Here is a 19,489-nt window from a genome sequence, read left to right on the forward strand (position 1 = left end):
ATTTTTGCCGAGTACTGAGTTTTCCGATGTAACATGATTGCTCCTGTGCAGTTCTAGAAACACTGCAACACTAAAGTAGGCAAGAAAATGAAATGAGCAGATGGATAGACACCGTTTTTCTGTATCACAGCAAAGAATAACAGAAACAAATTCGTCCCTGCTTCTTTGTCACGTTTTGCTCTGATTTCCTTGATCCTCTCTCTGCATCTTAAGTGGAATTTGTGGTTTAGCAGGTATGGTTACTCTGCCTGCAGAGAGCTCTGTTGTCGGATGGAGGCAGTGTACACGGTATGTGGTAGAACCAGTCTGTGTGCCTCTCCTTCTTGTGCAATTGTTTTCCATCAGCCAGCCATGGAGCAGAGCAAAGTTAAAACATAAGAAAGGCTGAAGTGAAAACAAGTATTTAAAAACAATTTAAAGAAAATCTCCACACAGTGTGCTTTTAATGATCTTAGAAGTTGTTGTTTTTTTCACATTTGTCCCACTCTGGGTAAACACAACTGTCCCTCTCTTGACTATTCTGGCACACTTGTTAACTATTTAGCATTTTTGGAGAACTGGACAACGCCTCCCCCCACCGCGTAAATGGTAAATGGCCTGCATTTGTATAGCGCTTGTCTAGTCCCTAAGGACCCCAAAGCGCTTCACACTACATTCAGTCATTCACCCATGCACACACACATTCACACACTGGTGATGGCAGCTACATTGTAGCCACAGCTGCCCTGGGGCGCACTGACAGAGGCGAGGCTGCCGGACACTGGCGCCACCGGGCCCTCTGACCACCACCAGTAGGCAAACATGGGGTTAGTATCTTGCCCAAGGATATTTGGCATGCAGCTAGGAGGCAGCCTGGGATCGAACCACCGACCTTCTGATTTGTGGCTGACCTGCTCTGCCACCTGAGCTACAGCCACCCATAGCTACAGCGTACAGGAACTCTTTTATTTAATTTTGCACAAATGGGATACAGAAATGATTAGTTGGTAGAAATATGTGCTTTATTTACAAGTGAAGTGATTGTTCTGCATATTTGTGTGCAGGCTGGTTTTTGTGTGGTATAAATCTGCTGCTAAGGACTGAGCAGTGCCTTCTAAGAACTGGACACTCTCAATCCGAAGGCCACCTGTTTTCTTGGAGGGTGGTAGGATACAACAATTTCCAATGTTGTTTAAATCTAAAATCTACTAATAACATTCATTTAGCTTACATTCCCACCCCTCAAACTCTTCATAAATTTTTATTTATTTATTTTTTAAATACTCCTTTGATTTTATTTCTTTTTCGGAAAGAAAACCTTTTCATTCAACACGTGAATATTTCAGCACATCATAAAATAGCAGTTAAAGTAAAAGTTTACTGTCTACTGTCTTTTTCTTTCCTTTTTTTTTTTAAATTCAAATCAGGCAACAAAGTATGTATCTCATTTACAGTGACATTGTTTCCCCCCCCCTCTTTTTCCCCTTCCCTTCCTTCCTCTCCCTGTCCTTTTTACATAAAATATAATTACCATTATATAAACAATCATATATCTATGTCTATACATACACATTCATATACCTAAATAAGTATATACAGAGGAGGGGGAGAGGAAAAAAAAACCCCAAAACAAACACACCCCCCCCCAAAAAAAAAAAAAACAAAAACAAAAAAAACCAAAAACAAAACACCTGCCCAGACCAATGTATATAATCTTGGAGCAGATATGGGAAGAGGCCATACCTCCCAGTTTTACTTATTAAAGTAATCTATAAAGGGTTGCCAAATTAGGTAGAAATATTTAACATTATCTCTCAATGAAAATTTAATTTTCTCCAACTGTAAATGATACATTGTGTCTCTTAACAAAGCAGAATGAGTTGGGGGGGCTTTATTTTTCCAATTTAGAAGTATAAGGCGTCTTGCAAGCAATGTTATAAAACTCAGAGCACGAATTTGTTTATTATTTAAGTATTTAACTGTAGCTACACCAAATAGTGCCATTACTGGGTCTGGGGGGAGCTGTTTTTTAAAAATATCAGAAAAAGTTTTAAATATTTTAGACCAGTAGGTAGCGATATTAGGACATGTCCAAAACACATGTGACAATGAGGCAGAATTCTGGCCACATCAATCACATCTTGAGTCAGCCCCTTGAAACCTTCAATTTAGACAGATGGAGCCTATGCAGGACCTTAAATTGTAGTAGTTCGTGCCTGCAGCAGACAGAAGTGGAGTGAACCAGTTCTTGTGCCTTAGTCCACTGATCTTCAGTGATGTTAGTAGCCAGTTCTTCACTCCAAGCATTTCTCAAGTGGTCCAATGTAGTTGTACTGTCTATTTGCAACAGTTGGTTGTAGATCCTAGAAATAGCTCCTTTCTTTAGCGGGTTCATTAGGAACAGATCATCTGAAACTAGCTTTTGTGGTTCATTAGGAAAGGATGGAAACGTTTCTTTAATAAAATGACGTATTTGTAAATACTTGAAAAAATCTCTGTTTTCTATGGAAAATTTTTGCTGAAGTTGTTGAAACGAAGGAAAAAGATTATCAATAAACAGATCCTTGATTGTGTGTATCCCTTTGGAAGTCCATAGCTGGAATGTTGATCCTGAGAGCAATGTGTATGCTTGATTATGAATTAATGGTGTAAAGATTGAACATTGACGCCAATGAAAATGCTTTCTAATTTGAGACCAAATTTTTAGTGAGTCAGACACTACCAGATTTTTACATTTATGCTTACCCAGATCTGAGTTTGAATGAACCAAAGATTTAAGAGTATTAGAGAAAAAAGTCATACTTTCCATCCGTCCCCAATCAGGCCTATGTTCCCCGTGTCATGTTTCGGCTGTGTACAGGCAAGAGAAGGACCCAAACGCAAAACTCACCACGCAGGAATAAATCTCAAAAAGCTGCTTTATTGCAGAATGGCACAAAAATATAACAAAACTAAACTGGGGCCTGGATAAACGGAAACACAGCCATGAGGGAGACTACGACACTGACAAAGAGAAACACAGAGCTTAAATACACAGAGGGATAACGAGGGAATTAGACACAGAAGGGGAGCACAGCTGGGAGTAATCAGGCTGGACGAGACAAGGGAAGCAAAACTAGAAACACTCACATGAGACATGGACCTACAAAGTAAAACAGGAAACACACTGACTGGATTCTAAACATGCAACTTAACAGCAACAGGGCAGACAGGACATAGGAACCTGAAACATGGTACAAAACATCACAGTGGACATAACATGAAACACAGGGAAGCCATATGACAAAGCCAAAGAACTAAACCTATGATAACCATAACTGAAATCTAGGGAAACAGGAAACAGTACAACAAAGGACTCAAAACATAATCCATAATATAAAAACACGAGATCTCTTCAAAATAAAACGGGAAACATGAGAGACACACACATGACAACATAAGACAACAGACATGAAACACACGAAGGGCAGGGGAGACTTCACAGGGGTAGAAAACACAAGAGGGAACTAATAAGCAAAAGAACATAGGAGACATAATGAGTCTAAACATACTATAAACATCAAAATGAACTAAAACTCAAAACACTGGGCCATAAGACCCAGGACCGTGACACCCCGCCCCAGAATGACATACAATGTATATTACAGGCCCAATAATAAAACTGAAAACAAGGCAACCCCATTCCTCCTGTAATCTTGGATCTTTGGAGAAATATCTTTTTTATTCTGGGTGTCTTCTTGTTCCAGATAAACTGAGAAATTAACTGGTCTATTTTCTTAAAAAAAGTTTTTGTGATCAATATTGGGATACATTGAAACAAAAATACAAATTTGGGTAAAGTGCTCATCCTAATGATATTTATTCGGACAGCAAGCGAAATGGGCAGTTTAGACAGTCTTTCCAAGTTCTGTTCAGTTTGATGGTATAAATTAATAAAATTATGTTTGAAAAGGCCAGAGAATTCACAGGTTACAGTTATTCCAAGATATTTGAAGGTATTTGAGATTGTAAAAGGAAACGAGATCAATGTAGCGCTATCTAATTTTTCTAAAGAACTAATAGGAAACAATATGGTTTTTGTTAAGTTGATTTTGTATCCAGAAATTTTCCCAAATTCAGTTAGAACTGTCATAATTTTTGGCAATGATTTAGTAGGGTCAGTGATATATAGCAACAAATCATCTGCATAGAGAGACACCTTATGTTCTACACCAAATCTCCTTATTCCTTTGTAATCTTTTGTAGAGCGTAATTGAATGGCGAGAGGTTCTATGACAAGTGCAAATAGCAATGGGGACAAAGGGCACCCTTGTCTTGTAGAGCGGTGGAGGAGGAAAGGACTAGAAGTTATATTATTTGTGTTAACCGAGGCCTTAGGTTTTGTGTAAAGCAGCTTAACAAAGGAGATATAATTAGGGCCTATGCCATACTTTGACAGGGTCGAGAAGAGGAAATCCCACTCAACCCTGTCAAAGGCCTTCTCTGCATCTAATGAGAGTAGTATTTCAGATTGATCAGAAGTATTATGTGTATATATAATATTGATTACCCTTCTAATATTAAAAGATAACTGTCTATTTTTTACAAATCCCATTTGGTCCTCCGACACAACTGTTGGGAGAACTATCTCTAATCGCATAGCCAGAATTTTTGCCAATATTTTATTATCTACGTTCAATAGACTTATTGGTCTGTACGAACCAGGTTGCAAAGGATCCTTACCAGGCTTGTGGATTAGAGAGATAGTGCTATCATACATGGTTGAAGGTAAGCATCCTTTAGTTAGAGCTTCGTTATATACCTCCAAAAGAACGGGTGAAATTTGTTTGCTAAAGGTCTTATAGAATTCAGCACTATACCCATCTGGACCGGGGCTTTTTGAGCACTGCATACTTTGAATAGCCTGATTTATCTCCCTTAATGTTATTGGTTGTTCTAACAATAGTTTGAGTTCTATATTCTATATATGTTTGATTGAAACTTAAAGTGTGGGGTGACGTGAGAGCAAGTATATAAATAACTAGGCTTCCGTTTGTGCTTCAGACCTTGGGTTGTGTGTTGTGTGCTGAGGTCTCCATATCTGGATATGTAAAATAAAGATAATTTTTAAAGTAAAAAGACCACTTTTGAACAGTGTCTTTTTGGCCGTAAAGAATACAAAAGAACCGGAACTTAATAAAAGCTATACAAATACAGGCCATTTACCATCCAGGTGATTGATATATATATGTATATTTTGCCCCCAACACTTTTTTTGTGTGCCCTTTATCACCGTTCCTCTTCCCTGCTGTTTTTCTCTTCCTTTCCTTTCCAGAGTCATGTCTATCCTGTATGTAACAACTGAAAATAAAATAAACAATAAAAACAAAGGTTAATCAAATGGACCAATACGGCAAGGCCGTATTGGCCGTATTGGTACTCTTCCAGAGTTGAGTCATCGTTTGGGTCTCTTCTCGTCTTTGTTGGCGAGGAATACGTCATCGGCAAAGAGGAGAGAGCATGGATGAGGTAACTGGAGGTCAGCCGTGATGGTATCCATACATAGAATGAAGTGGAGGGGGGTGGGTGCTTCTGTGAAATCCTGAAATCCCGACTAGTCGAGATAGCAGATTGAACTAGAGAAGTGATAGCGCAACTTTAGCAACAATGGAGTGGACCCCGATGGAAATCAATCCGGAGATGCTGAACAAGATGATGGGAAAGCTGGGCGTTGGTGAAAGCTGGCGCTTTGTCGACGTGCTGGGGCTGGAGGGTGAGCAGCTCTCCTCCGTGCCGAAGCCGTGCTGTGCCTTGATGCTGCTCTTCCCCTTAACGCAACAGCATGAGTCTTTCAGATCTCAGCAAGCTGATAAGGTTTCAGGAGGTTCTGAGGCTTATTTCTTGAAGCAGACAGCAGTCAATTCCTGTGGCACCATTGCCCTGCTGCATGCTGTGGCCAACAACAAAGACAAAATGACTTTTGATGGTGCCTCTGCCTTGAAGAAATTTCTGGATGAGACGGCAAATATGTCTCCTGACGACCGTGCCAAACATCTGGAGAAAAACAAAACAAACTTTGATGCTCACAATGAGATTGCTGCACAGGGCCAGTGTCGGCCAGAAGCCGATAAAGTCAACTTTCACTTTATTGCCTTCGTCAATGTAAATGGACAGCTGTATGAATTTGATGGGAAAATAAATGGACCAGTGAACCACGGTCCTACCAAAGAAGAGTCCTTTGTAATGGATGCAGCCAAAGTGTGCCGTGGATTTATGGAGAGGGAGAAAGGTGAAGTGCGCTTCTCTGCAGTGGCTCTCTGTCAGAATTAAGATGGAGCGTTCACATGACAAACAATCAACAGGCAACCTGTGTGCGCATACATCTGCAGACACTATGCACTAAAGCACATTGTTTCCACATTTCTCTTATTTCATGAACAAAGTCTTGTTTAGCATTAACACATGTACACAAACACAATCAGAGCCCTTTGTTCTGCAGACACTAACAGTACAAGCCTTTCCATTCAGTTTAATGTGGTTTAGCTGTGAATCTGTACAGCATGTGGTTATTACCACTGCTTGTGTGCACATGTCTGCAAGTTTTTTCCACTGCATCTGTGTCAAACTCAGAAGACTGATGTTAAAATACCTTTTGTGCCAACAAGTGTGACAGATGAGACAAAAGATGTTGAGAGAAGTTTTGTTTCTGAAGCCCTTTAGTTTCTGTGTGGTTGAGTTCTTAATCTGATGTTCTGCTGAATGGCCCAAATGTATCTGTAGGAATAATCAACCATTGTTTAGAGCAAGGAAGAAACCTACTAACTGTTTTGAAACGTCTCTGGAAAACTGAGGTTCTTTCTGATAAGCTTATGTTTAGTGTGATCGGAAATCAGTTCAGTTCATTGCAGTGTTCAAAAAATGAACAGGCACCTTATTTAAAAACCTAAGGATCCACAAATGATCAAACGCATATACCCTTACTGTGCCAGTTTAACAGATAATACAACTTCCAAAGTAAAGTAGGGAACATCTGAAGTGCTACTGTATGTTGGTTGTTGTGCAGTGCTGGGTGTCTGGCTGTGTTTGAATTGTTTACCTTTCTGCACTTTCAAATCCTATGTTGCTGTCGTTATACTGTTAATACAGCTGTGGGAATATAATAAAGCAACTGTTGTCTCCTTAAAAAAAAAAAAAAAAAAAGAAATCCTGAAATCCACTTTGAACCCCAAAGTGAAACTAAAACAGCCAAGTGCACAAGGAGATGAGAATTAACTGGCAGTCTTTCCAGTTTCATCACAGCTACAATGAAGCCTTAAGTTCAGCTGAAGTATTTTGACAGCAATCAACCAGAACGGTATGTGAAGAATGCAAGTTTGATCCAGTAGGTGTTTTCCAAAGCAGCAAAATATGAGGAAATGTAATGAAAATAGTAAATTCACATGACCTCTGCACAGACAAACTCTTCCTGTGTTGTGAATGGCATGACTACCCTGGGAAAACTGTGACTGTCAGTGTTTGTATTGTCTTGACTCAGAGGGTATATATTGGGGATTATCGTTTTTTTTGTCCTGGTTTATAGCTTTTACTCATTGGTTAAAATGTGACAATTGTTGCCACATAAGTTACTTAACATTATGATAAATGGATTAATCTCCTGAAATGTTTTTAAGGGTTTGTTCAAGCCCCGGCTCTGACAGTCTTGTTTGTTGTGTCCTTGGACAAGACACTTCACCTGTTGCCTACTGGTGGTGGTCAGAGCGCCTGGTCACGCCAGTGTCCGGCAGCCTCGCCTCTGTCAGTGCGCCCCAGGGCAGCTTTGGCTACAATGTAGCTTGCCATCACCAGTGTGTGAATGGGTGAATGACTGAATGTAGTGTGAAGCGCTTTGGGGTCCATAGGGACTAAGTAAAGCTATACAAATACAGGCCATTTACCATCCAGGTGATCTTCCCCGCTGTTTTTCTCTTCCTTTCCTTTCCCCAGTGATATCTATCCCGTATGTAACAACTGAAAATAAAATAAACAATAAAAACAAAGGTCAATCAAATGGACCAATACGGCAAGGCCGGGATGGTTCACTTGGTATAGTAAATCCATTGGGCATCTTTCTTGGCCTTCAGACAATAATTCTGATGGCAAAAGAACCAAAAAGGACAGGTGGGAAACCCCCCCCCCCAAAAAACAAAAAACCTGTTCATGTTGAGTCTGAGTCTGCAGAGGGTCCCAGTGCTGTGGGAGACATCATGCCTCGCCCGTACCAAAGAAGCCACATCCCAATGGATTACAGACCTGTGGCACTGACCTGTGTAAGAATAGATTATTGTAGTATTAGGGATTTAGTTGTATTAACAATAGTAAAGCATTATCAACCCAATTGCCCTTGGGATGAATAAAGTATTATCAATCGCTCGCTCGCTCACTCACTCACTCACTCACTCACTCACTCACTCACTCAATTATATTCGTTACTAATTAAAGTAGGCCATAGGCCAAGCTGCTAAACACTCACACATAGAGCACACACACAGAATTGGGAGAATAAGTCAGAGGTGTAGGTGAGAAGCAGAGGTGACAGAAAGCAGAACACAGTGTGCGAAGAAATGGGGAGCAAGGACACGAGATAGGGAGACAGCAGATAGAAAGGCACTAGCAGGCTCCTAGTTTGGAGAGACAAAGGTTGTTGACTTCTGTGTCAATGTGTGCTGTTGGGACCGCCCCAGCAGATTTTGATGATTGATGCTGAACTGTGAAAATCCCCATGTACATGTAATAAAATTAGTTGATTGTTTATTCTGAGAAAAAAAAAACAGGAATTAAATATTACACTGTTTTATGATGCATTATATTGCTGATTTATAAGAAATGCTGTTTGCAGAGAATCATGGCCTTATTTGTCTGATTAGAAAGAACAAAATATACTGCACAGGAAGCCAAGGTCATAACTTAGGCTCACCGAGAGAGAGAAAGAATGTGAATGCTTAGTTTGGAGGGGAGCTGGAGCTATAAGAATGTGAGAAATGGTCAGGCACTTTGAGATTTGCCGGACAACGTCCGGTGCATATCTCCCGTCCGGGTGTTTTGTAATGCTCAAAGTGTTGTATGGAATAAAGAGAATTGTATTGATTAAAGAGATTGTTGATTGAGCATTAAAACACTGAGTGATGTTCTTCCTTCAGCCCAAAGATCAAAGAATAGGGATATTTAACATCTCCCACATCATGAAGACCCTCGAAAGACTCATCCTGGACCAGCCCCGACCCATAGTCAGACCACATCAGGATCCCCTTTAGTTTGCTTACCAGTCCCGTGTCAGAGCTGAGGACGCCATCATCTACCTGCTCAATCGTGTGTACACCCATTTGGACCAGCCGGTGAGCAATCAGAGGGTCATGTTTTTTGACTTTTCCAGTTCTTTCAACACCATCAGGCTGACCTTCCTGGGTTAGAAGCTAACAGCAATCCAGGTGGATGCTTCTCTGGTGTCCTGGAATGTTGATTACCTGACGGGAAGACCACAATATGGACGTCTCCCACGCAGTGTGTGTCTGACAAGGTGATCAGCAACACAGGGACACCACAAGGGACTGTCCTCTCCTGCTTCCTCTTCACCCTCTACACCACAGACTTCAGCAACTGCACAGAGACCTGCCATCTTCAGAGGTTTCCTGATGACTCTGCGGTGGTTGGATGCATCAGCAGGGGTGATGAATCAGAGTACCGGGATGAGTTTGACTCCTTTGCCATGTGGTTCAAGCAGAATTATCTAGAGCTCAATGTGGCAAAGACTAAGGAATTGATTGTGGATTTTAGAAAGACCAGGAAACCCTTGACTCCTGTTTCAAATCAGGTTAATGTGGACATTGTGGATGACTATAAATACCTTGGAGTACGCATAAAATATAAACTGGACTGGGTCAGAAACACCACAGCATTTTACAGGTAGGGCCAGAGTCGCCTCTATCTTCTGAGGCACCTGAAGTCCTTCAACATCTGTTGGACAATGCTCAAGATTTTCTATGAGTCTGTTGTGGCCATTGCAATCCTCTATGCTGATGCATGCTGGGGCAGCAGGCTGAGGGTTGCTGATGCCAACAGACTAAATAAACTGATCAGCAAGGCCAATAATGTTGTTGGGATGGAGCTGGACTCTCTTAATGTGGTGTCAGAGAGGCAAATGTTGTCCAAGACAAAGACAATGCTGGATGATACCTCCCACCCACTCCATGACATGCTGGCTTGTCACAGGAGCATGCTCAGTGAGAGACAGAGATTATCAAAAAACACCACTGAACGATAGAGGAAATCATTCCGCCTCTTGCTATCTCCCTGTGAAACTCATCCATATAATACACTGTAATTACTGCAATCGTTAAAGTATATGAATACACTCTTTCTTACTCGGTAATGTTGCTGTCAATCCTTGATATTTATTATTGAGTGATCTGTATATATTGTGCTAGTCCTTATATCTTAACATATTGTATTGCTAAAAGTCTAGTCTGTTTTTGTTTTTCTTAATGTTACTGTACTGGAGCAACCATAACCCACATAATTTCCGTAGCGATTAAGAAAGTATTCTGATTATGATTCTGAGAACAACAGTAGAAACACACACAGTTTTGGCACACCTGGAATTAAATGTATATCACTCAAATCTACACACTTCACAAATGTTAGATTCACTTTTACAGTCGCAAAAGGCTGCTTTGGTTTTTGTATTTTTTCCATAGTGTAAATTATTTGTCACTATAGTTCCTGTAGTGATGTGTAAACATGGTGGTCATCATTGTCCTCATCAGTGGACTGAAGCGTGTTGAGGTGCTTGAGAGGTGATGACTGTTCATAGAGCTGGATGGGATCGCCTTTCCCAGAAAATGGACAGCTGAGTGGTGGGTGCCTCTCTCTTCATCCTGGCGTTATTCCCGCTGGTGCAGGGTCCGCTCTTCGGCAAAGGTTTCTCCATTTGGTTCTGTCCAAGGCATCCTCAGGTGATGCTTTGACCTTCTTAATGTCCTCCTTACTTTTGTCCATCCACCGTTTCTTTGGTCTGCTTCGAGGCAGGCATCCTTCTGGGTTGATCATCATAGCCGTTTCTGCTACAAGGTTCTCATCGCTTCGAACGACGTGTCCATACCACCTCAGGCGGGACTCGAGCCTCTTTTCCTTAATTGGGGCTACGCCTAGTCACTTCCATATGTCTTTGTTCAAAACACGGTCCCGTCTTGTATTTCCCAGGCTCCATCGGACCATGCACATCTCCATGGTGTTTAGGGCCTGTTCATGTGTGGTCAATGCGGGCCAACGTGCGGAGCCATACAGGGCTACTGGGCAGACCACCGTTTTGTAGGTTTTTCCCTTGAGTGGATCTGCCATTCTTCTGTCGCAAAGGACACCAGTGACCTGTCAGCATTTTAACCAGGCTGCATTTATTCGTGCTCAGACATCAGAGGTGATATTTCCATTGTAGCTGATGACTGAGCCCAAGTAGCGGAACTCTTCTGTCTTTTTCAACTCTTTGTTGTCAATTATGATGGTGCCATCAGTTTGGGGGCCTCCTTCCAGGTATTTGGTCTTTTTCGTATTGAGCCGCATACCATATTCATATACCATATTCGAGCCGGGTCTTCCAGAGTTGAGTCGTCCTTTGGGTCTCTTCTCGTCTTTGCTGGCGAGGAATATGTCATCGGCAAAGAGGAGAGAGCATGGATGCGGTAACTGGAGGTCAGCCGTGATGGTATCCATACATAGAATGAAGTGGAGGGGGGTGGGTGCCTCTGTGAAATCCTGAAATCCACTTTGAACCCCAAAGTGAAACTAAAACAGCCAAGTGCACAAGGAGATGAGAATTAACTGGCAGTCTTTCCAGTTTCATCACAGCTACAATGAAGCCTTAAGTTCAGCTGAAGTATTTTGACAGCAATCAACCAGAACGGTATGTGAAGAATGCAAGTTTGATCCAGTAGGTGTTTTCCAAAGCAGCAAAATATGAGGAAATGTAATGAAAATAGTAAATTCACATGACCTCTGCACAGACAAACTCTTCCTGTGTTGTGAATGGCATGACTACCCTGGGAAAACTGTGACTGTCAGTGTTTGTATTGTCTTGACTCAGAGGGTATATATTGGGGATTATCGTTTTTTTGTCCTGGTTTATAGCTTTTAATCATTGGTTAAAATGTGACAATTGTTGCCACATAAGTTACTTAACATTATGATAAATGGATAAATATCCTGAAATGTTTTTAAGGGTTGGCTTTAGACTGCAAGCTGCACTTTGAAAATCCTGATGATGGGATTGGTCAAAAACAAAATCACATCTGTGTAATAAAAATGGAGGTGTGTTGACCTGACCATGAAAGGTTTCTATGCAAGACATGTGTAAAAAATGGGCGTAGTCAATAAGATATTGTCAGTGTTTTCAGACTCTGCTTTTTGAAGTATCATGGTAAAAAATTAGCTAGCCACAAGATTGTTTTTGTGAGCTTGGCCCTGGTTTTCCTGAGAGGTAATGGCTTCCAGGGCAGCCAATGATTTTTTGGGTGATGGTAATTACCCTTTGTGCAGCCTTCCTGTTCTCAATTATGGCATCTGCGTACCAAACACCAGGCAGGAGGAGAGCACGCTCTCCACTGAAGAGCGGTAGAAGGCCAGCAGCAGCAGCTCCTGGTCCACTTGACTGTGCTGGGCCTTCTTCACCAAGGCCATTGTGGTATGGCTTTAAATAAATAATCAACTAATAAGAATAATTAATAATACAATATAAAACAGCTCGATGCTCAAAATGCAGGAGAACTTTAAGAACGCAGCCTTGCCAGTTTCCATCCATCCATCCATCCATTCTCTTTCACTTACCCCTTTCAGGGCCACAGGGGGCTGGAGCATATCCCAGCAATCGTAGGGTGTGTGGCAGGGTACACCCTGGACAAGTCATGAGTCTATCACAGGGCTAACACAGAGAGACAGACAACAATTCACACTCACCCCACTAACTTCATGTCTGTAAACACACAAACATGAGAACATGCAGACTCCACACAAAAAACCCTGGAGTCAAACTCAGAACCTTCTTGCTGTGAGGTGAGGTGAGGTTAATCATTTGAACTGTTAAATAGAAATGACTGAGCACAGTATGTAATGTGAGATTCTGGTAGGGTTTTTTTTCCAGATTAAATCTCTACATTTCCTTATTCCTCCTTCCTCGTTCTCAAAAAACTAAATGAACATTGAAGTATGAGGAAAAGGCTCATTCTAGCATGGGGGTGGAGCATTGTTTATTAAAACATCACTCGGACCTGCAGATGACACGGATACTGTTGAGTTTTCAGTGACAGAATGGAGATCATCGTGTATTTCTCGCTGTTGCTTCTGCTCTGCTCTGTTTCCACAGGTCAGCCAGAGGCCCAGCAGCTCCAACAGCAGCTGAGAGAGATTACTGCCTCACTGGCTGAACAGAAAGCGAAGATCGCATTCCTGGAAAAAGAGAATCAAGGTACAGCATCATGTCAAGTAGTGAGAGAAGTAACAGCATCAGAACACCTTTATATGACCCACTGTTGTGTTACAGAGATATAAGTGTCACTTCATCAATATTCAGAAAAGTATATGTGTTTCCAAATATGTGCCTAAAGCTTATGCACTAAAATTTTGTATATGAATTTTCATTCATGTCACCAGGTGACATGAATGAGTTGAAGGGAAGTTATGAACTGTTTCTGAGAGACAAATAACACGAGGATCCTTTTCTATGTAGCTGACAGCTGGTAACTGTGCAGGGGCGGGTCTAGCAAAGTTTTGCCAGGGGGCCAGGTAGGGCATTAACAGGGAAAGGGGGGCACAAAAAAGTACTTTTCTTTCTTATTTTCATCTAGTTTTTAATTAATAATTATCTGAATCTTAAAACCAAAGTTTTTATCTGACGGCTTTAATACCTGGTGGGCCGGTCTCTAGTCAAAATTCCCAGGCAGATTTTTTGTCCCGGTCCAGCCCTGCTCTGGAGGTCTCTGTATAAGCACGTAAACCTGTGACAAACAATTCATCGAACTTGGAGACGCACATACTGTTTTCTTCCGTGGTGATGAAAGAAAACGCTGGCACGTAAAAGGGCATTTACCCCTCCAGGAGCCGAAGCTTAGTAAAGCACCCCTCCGACAGCCAAACCCATTTGTTCTCTGATTGGATTGTTAAATTTGTGATTGACATGACATTGACCAATCAGCTGAAAGGAAGAAAAATTGGGTCTAAATTCATACTTTTAAGTTGAGATTCACACACAGCCAAGGACGTTGGGCACAGTTTTACACGTAGTTTTTTGCTTTGTATCTGTAAGCAGACCTTAACAAAAAAAATTGAAACTTGTGTAAATATTTTTTACACACACACACAAATTCTACATTCATATTCTAAGGAGCTTGGAAAGAAAAGCGTCTCGACTGGTTTAAGTTGCTTGAAGACGTTTCACCTCTCATCCGAGAAGCTTCTTCAGTTCTAAAGGGTCAAATTGTGGAGAGTCCCATATTTAAACCCCGTGGGAGTTTCCCCCCAAAGAGGGACAAAGGACCCCCTGATGATCCTCTATCTAATCACATGAGCCGAGGTGTGAAAATGGGTGTGGGTCACAATCAGCCAGGGTTTCGGGTGAGCTCATTGTGAAACCTGGCCCCACCCTATCATGTGATTTCCTGAGGTCAGATGGCCCAGGATGTGAGTGGGCATTAAGGCGTCTGGGGAGGGAACTCAAAACTGGATTATAGATGGCAGACAGTTGGTGTCGTAAACCCCCGCCTCTGTTCAAAGATGGTCGCTCACAGTGGACATAGATGGCTTCTTTCACTCCTCTTTCAAACCATCTGTCCTCTCTGTCCAAAATGTGAACATTGGCATCCTCGAAAGAGTGTCCTTTATCCTTAAGATGCAGATGGACTGCTGAGATGGACCCTTGTCCTGTGGAGGTGGCTCTTCTATGTTGTGTGAAGTGGCTGTTTGGTCTCTCCAATGTAGAGGTCTGGGCATTCCTCGCTACACTGTACAGCATACTGTTAAGTTTATGTTTTGGAGTTTTGTCTTTGGGATGAACCAGTTTCTGTCTGAGTGTGTTGCTGGGTCTGAAGTACACTGGGATGTCGTGCTTGGAGAAAACTCTCCTGATTTTCTCTGATACACCGGCTACATAGGGGATGACAATGTTGTTGCGTCTGTCTTTCTTATCATCCCTTGCTGGTGTCTGGTCCTCTTCTCTGTGCATCTTTGCTGACTTTATAATTGTCCAAATAGGATAACCGCATGTTTTGAGTGCTTCTTTTACATGTGTGTGTTCCTTCTTTTTCCCTTCAGGCTTAGAGGGAACATGTTCTGCCCGGTGGTGTAGGGTCCTGATTACCCTAAGTTTGTGTTCCAGAGGGTGATGGGAGTCAAAGAGGAGGTACTGGTCCGTGTGTGTGGGCTTCCAGTAAACTTCAATGTTGAGGTTGCCATTCTCTTCAATGTGCACAGCGCAGTCCAGGAAAGGCAAACAGTTGTACTTTGTGTCTTCCCTGGTGAACTTGATGTTTTTATCCATGGCGTTAATGTGCGCAGTGAAGGATTCTACTTCTTGTCTTTTGATTTTGACCCAGGTGTCATCTACATATCTGTACCAGTGGCTGGGTACTCTTCCTTTGAAAGAGCCAAGAGCCTTCCTTTCCACTTCCTCCATGTAAAGGTTGGCTACAATAGGTGACACGGGGGAGCCCATAGCACAGCCATGTTTTTGTCTGTAGAAGCCATCGTTGTATTTGAAATATGTAGTGGTAAGGCTAAGGACTAACAGTGTGCAAATCTGAACGGGTGTGAAGTTGGTCCTGTCTTCCAAGGAGCTGTCTTCTTGTAGTCATTTTCTGACAGTCTCCACTGCCTCTGTGGTGGGTATGCAAGTGAAGAGAGAGACTACATCAAAGGACACCATGGTTTCATCTGAATCCAGGGTAAGTTTCTGGCCCTTGTCGGTAAAGTCGGTGGAGTTCTTGATGTGATGTGGGGTGTTCCCCACAAGAGGTGCCTGGCTGGTAGCAAGGTGTTTTGAAATGTTGTAAGTAGCTGAGTTTATGCTACTGACAATGGGTCTGAGTGGGACACCTTCTACATTCATACATAAAATTTTCAGATATTTTGATTTACAAGGTTTCAAAACTCAGTTCACAAATACACACTGAATTTACAATTTCAAAAATTACAATTACAAAATATTTATGACCACATAAAGTGCATTGAGCCCATAATCTAAAGGGCAAGTTTGGGATCCTCATAAATAGATTCTATCGAATTTCAGTTTCCAGTCAAAGAGTTTGATTTCTTCTGTCAAAATGAAATGCTTTCAACTGTCAAAAATGTATTTCATTGGAGATTAAAGTTTTTGTCATGGTCACTTTTTTGGGAAGAGTAACTCTAAATCAGAAAGTTAAAAATAATGACATTTCTCTCTCTCAGTCAGAAAGGTGGCTTTCTCAGCCTCTCTGCTGTATCCAAGTCCTGCAGAAACTGGACCCTTTAACACAGTTATTCCCCTGATCTTCACACGCGTTGTCACAAACATTGGAAATGCCTACAACCCACACACAGGTAATAACACTGACACAGCTATGTTGATGTCAGGCTGATGTTCCAGATGTTCTAACAGCTGATTTTCCATTTAACAAAAACAAATGTCCCACAGGTATTTTCACTGCACCAGTGAGAGGAGTCTACCACTTTGACTGGAGTGTATATGGATATGGAAAAATTGCTGCAGGTGGTGTGTTGTTCAGGAATGAAGAGCGCATTTTTATTGCATATGAACATCCAACATCTGGTACTTCTGCGAGCGCCTCTAATGGAGCCTCACTGCTTTTAGAGGTTGGAAATCAGGTGTCTGTACGTCTCCCAGGTGGTACAAGGATACAAGACAGTCAAAGTTACCATAACACCTTCAGTGGTCATCTGATTTTCACCATGTGAGACATGTAACAGCGCCAACACTTCCTGTTTGGGTTGTCTTGTGTGGGCAGAGCTTAGCCAATTTTAACAGATGTTAAACTAAATCTGACTATTATGATAAAAATGTAAACAGCTGGTTTAGTTTGATATAAAAATGTGTGCCAGTGCTGTGGAGGAATTTCTAGAAGCTGAAATGTTTCCTTATTTTTCATCTGTATCTGAATCAAATCCAGAGACAGATAACTGACTGTAAACTTACTCGGGTTCATTTCTTTAAATTCTTTAGTTTCAAAATAAAAGCATCATTGATCCAATGCATTTGATTTCTTTATATGTGTTTCATACATAGAGCAGAGCTCAAACCTACACATGCTACGAGTTACTATCACAGGTAAAGTGACACCTGGTGTTCTGAACAAAGAGCTGCTTTCAAAACATTGTCTAGAGTAATGCTGACAGCTCTGTGAGGATATACTGTGATGTGATCAGGGCCGAGGAGCACACCATCAGTTACATTATGATCTCACTAAATACCTAAAACAAGAGCATGAATGAAAACATAAATAAGCAAAATGTTTTTAATTTACCATAACTGAAAAATATCCAATGAACTGTTGGGCTGAGAACAAACAACCAACAGAAGCTATGCCAAATTTATCGTCATTCTATGGAAAATGTCAGGCCCAGAAAATCAGAGTAAAGAAGTTGCTTGAAACAGAAATCCAGACTGACGTAAACTTTGTGGGACTGAAAAACACATTTAACCCTTATGCCCTCCTAAGGCATTTTTGTATATTTTCCCACTTTTTCTCTGTTTGGTGATCATTGTTTGCTGTGTTGCTTGTGGCAATATTAACAAACACACTGTATTGCCACAAGAAATACAGTGTGTTTGTTAATATTGCTTATACCTCGGTGCTCAGAGTAGAGCCGCTGCTCCTCCACACCAAAAGGAGCCAGTTGAGGTCATTAGGGCATCTGACAAGGACGTCTCCTGGGTGAGGTGTTCTGGGCATTTCCCAGGACATGCGGGAAGAGGACACGCTGGAGAGATCATGTCTCTCAGCTGGCCTGGGAATGACTGTGTGTTACCCCGGACAAGCTGGAGGAGGTGGCTGGGGAGAGGGAGGTCTGAGCTTCTCTGCTTGGGCTGCTGCCCCCACGACCCAGCCACGGATAAGCGGAAGAAAATGGATGGACTAATGGATGGATGCATGCTTGTGGCATGGATTTTTGCAGTAAATCTTTTTAATTAAATTCTCAAAATCTAGTGTCTTTTCTCTTACAAATCATCCATGCTCTCTTGATGCATTTGGACCATTTGTGGCTGTGTAAGGGCTATGTGACAAAGAAGAAGAGTGATGAAGTGCTGCGCCAGATGGCCTGGCACTTAGTCACCTGATCTAAATCCAGTCTGGGATGAGATGGACCGCAGAGGGATGGCAAAAGGCCAAACAAGTGCTCAACATCTCTGAGAACACCTTCTAGATTGTTGGAAAACAATTTCAAGTGACAACCTCATCAGAGGCTGAGCCAGACATGGTATACACCCGGCCTGGCGTATACCATGCGTATAATACGCATGTGGGATGGGATCGGGGGGGGGTGTTTGGAAATGACCAAAAAAACCTGCTGTGAAGTTGAAAATTTATTAGGCTGTGTTATAAGCTTTAAAATAAAAAAAAAAAACTTAATATGAGAAAAAATTATCACATATGCAGCTTAAAATTGTTTTTTACTTAAACAGCAAGGCAGAACCAAATTAGGGCTGTTTCAAGATACGGGGACTAAACCCCAATTCAACCACACCCAGAACTGATCCGGAATTAAAACAGTAGAACAACAGTTCAAAATCAGGACTACTTTAGGACTTAACCAACAAAGAACCAAAATCAAAACTAGATGACCGTAGCACTGAAAATCATCATAGATCTGCACTACACTGACAACACCTCTTTATTGTGGTAACATGAGATTGCATCTTCGAGGCTTGAGTTTTGCGAACCTATCAATGACATTTTCAGGGTCAACATTATCCAAGTACTCCTTTTCAATAGATAATATGGCCAAATCATTCAGCCTCTCTTGTCCCATGGTTCTCCTTAGCCACATGTGGAGACGATGCAAGGCACTAAAAGAACGCTCACAGCTGAAACTACTGACAGGAATGGTAAGTGCAATTCTAAAGATGACCTTCAGAGTTGGGAACATGTCCTCGTCAAGCAAGTGGAAGGCAGTTGTGATGTCGCGAATGTCCTCTTTTTCCATTTTTCTTTTCATGAAGTTTTTTGCCACAACAAGTTCTTCAGGCTTTATCATCACATGGTAGTGTGCCGCAATGGGTTTTAAGGCATCTTTGGAAAGGAATATTGGGGAGGATGGATTGGATGCCCTCCATTATTTTCTGTCCTGCCCCAGAAAATCTGTCTGCTAGCTCCTGCAACATTCGGTCCAAACAAGGACAGAATATCTCGCACCTAAACTCTACTGAGCTTGCGAGATTTGGTGTTGCACCACAGCTGGACTCAAGTACAAATCCTTCGAGTCTTTTCTGTTTGTGTCGTGCCCCCTGAGGAATCTGGAT

General features: G+C 41.8%; 1 protein-coding gene and 1 pseudogene across 2 annotated transcripts in view; both read left to right on the top strand.

Moving 5' to 3' along the window:
• The window catches only part of LOC308407588 (neuroligin-2-like), a 67,589-nt pseudogene that overhangs the window by 13,316 nt on the left and 34,784 nt on the right, over window positions 1-19,489 (top strand). The window lies entirely within an intron of this gene.
• On the top strand, window positions 5,580-6,288 carry LOC308402432 (ubiquitin carboxyl-terminal hydrolase isozyme L1-like; the record flags this gene model as incomplete). Its single annotated transcript, XM_080891289.1, has 1 exon — window positions 5,580-6,288. Exon 1 carries the CDS (start codon window positions 5,626-5,628, stop codon window positions 6,286-6,288), a length of 663 nt encoding a protein of 220 aa, XP_080747415.1. The 5' UTR covers window positions 5,580-5,625.

Source organism: Rhamphochromis sp. 'chilingali', assembly GCF_963969265.1.
Source record: "Rhamphochromis sp. 'chilingali' genome assembly, chromosome: 1".
Classification (NCBI taxonomy): Eukaryota; Metazoa; Chordata; class Actinopteri; order Cichliformes; family Cichlidae; genus Rhamphochromis; species Rhamphochromis sp. 'chilingali'.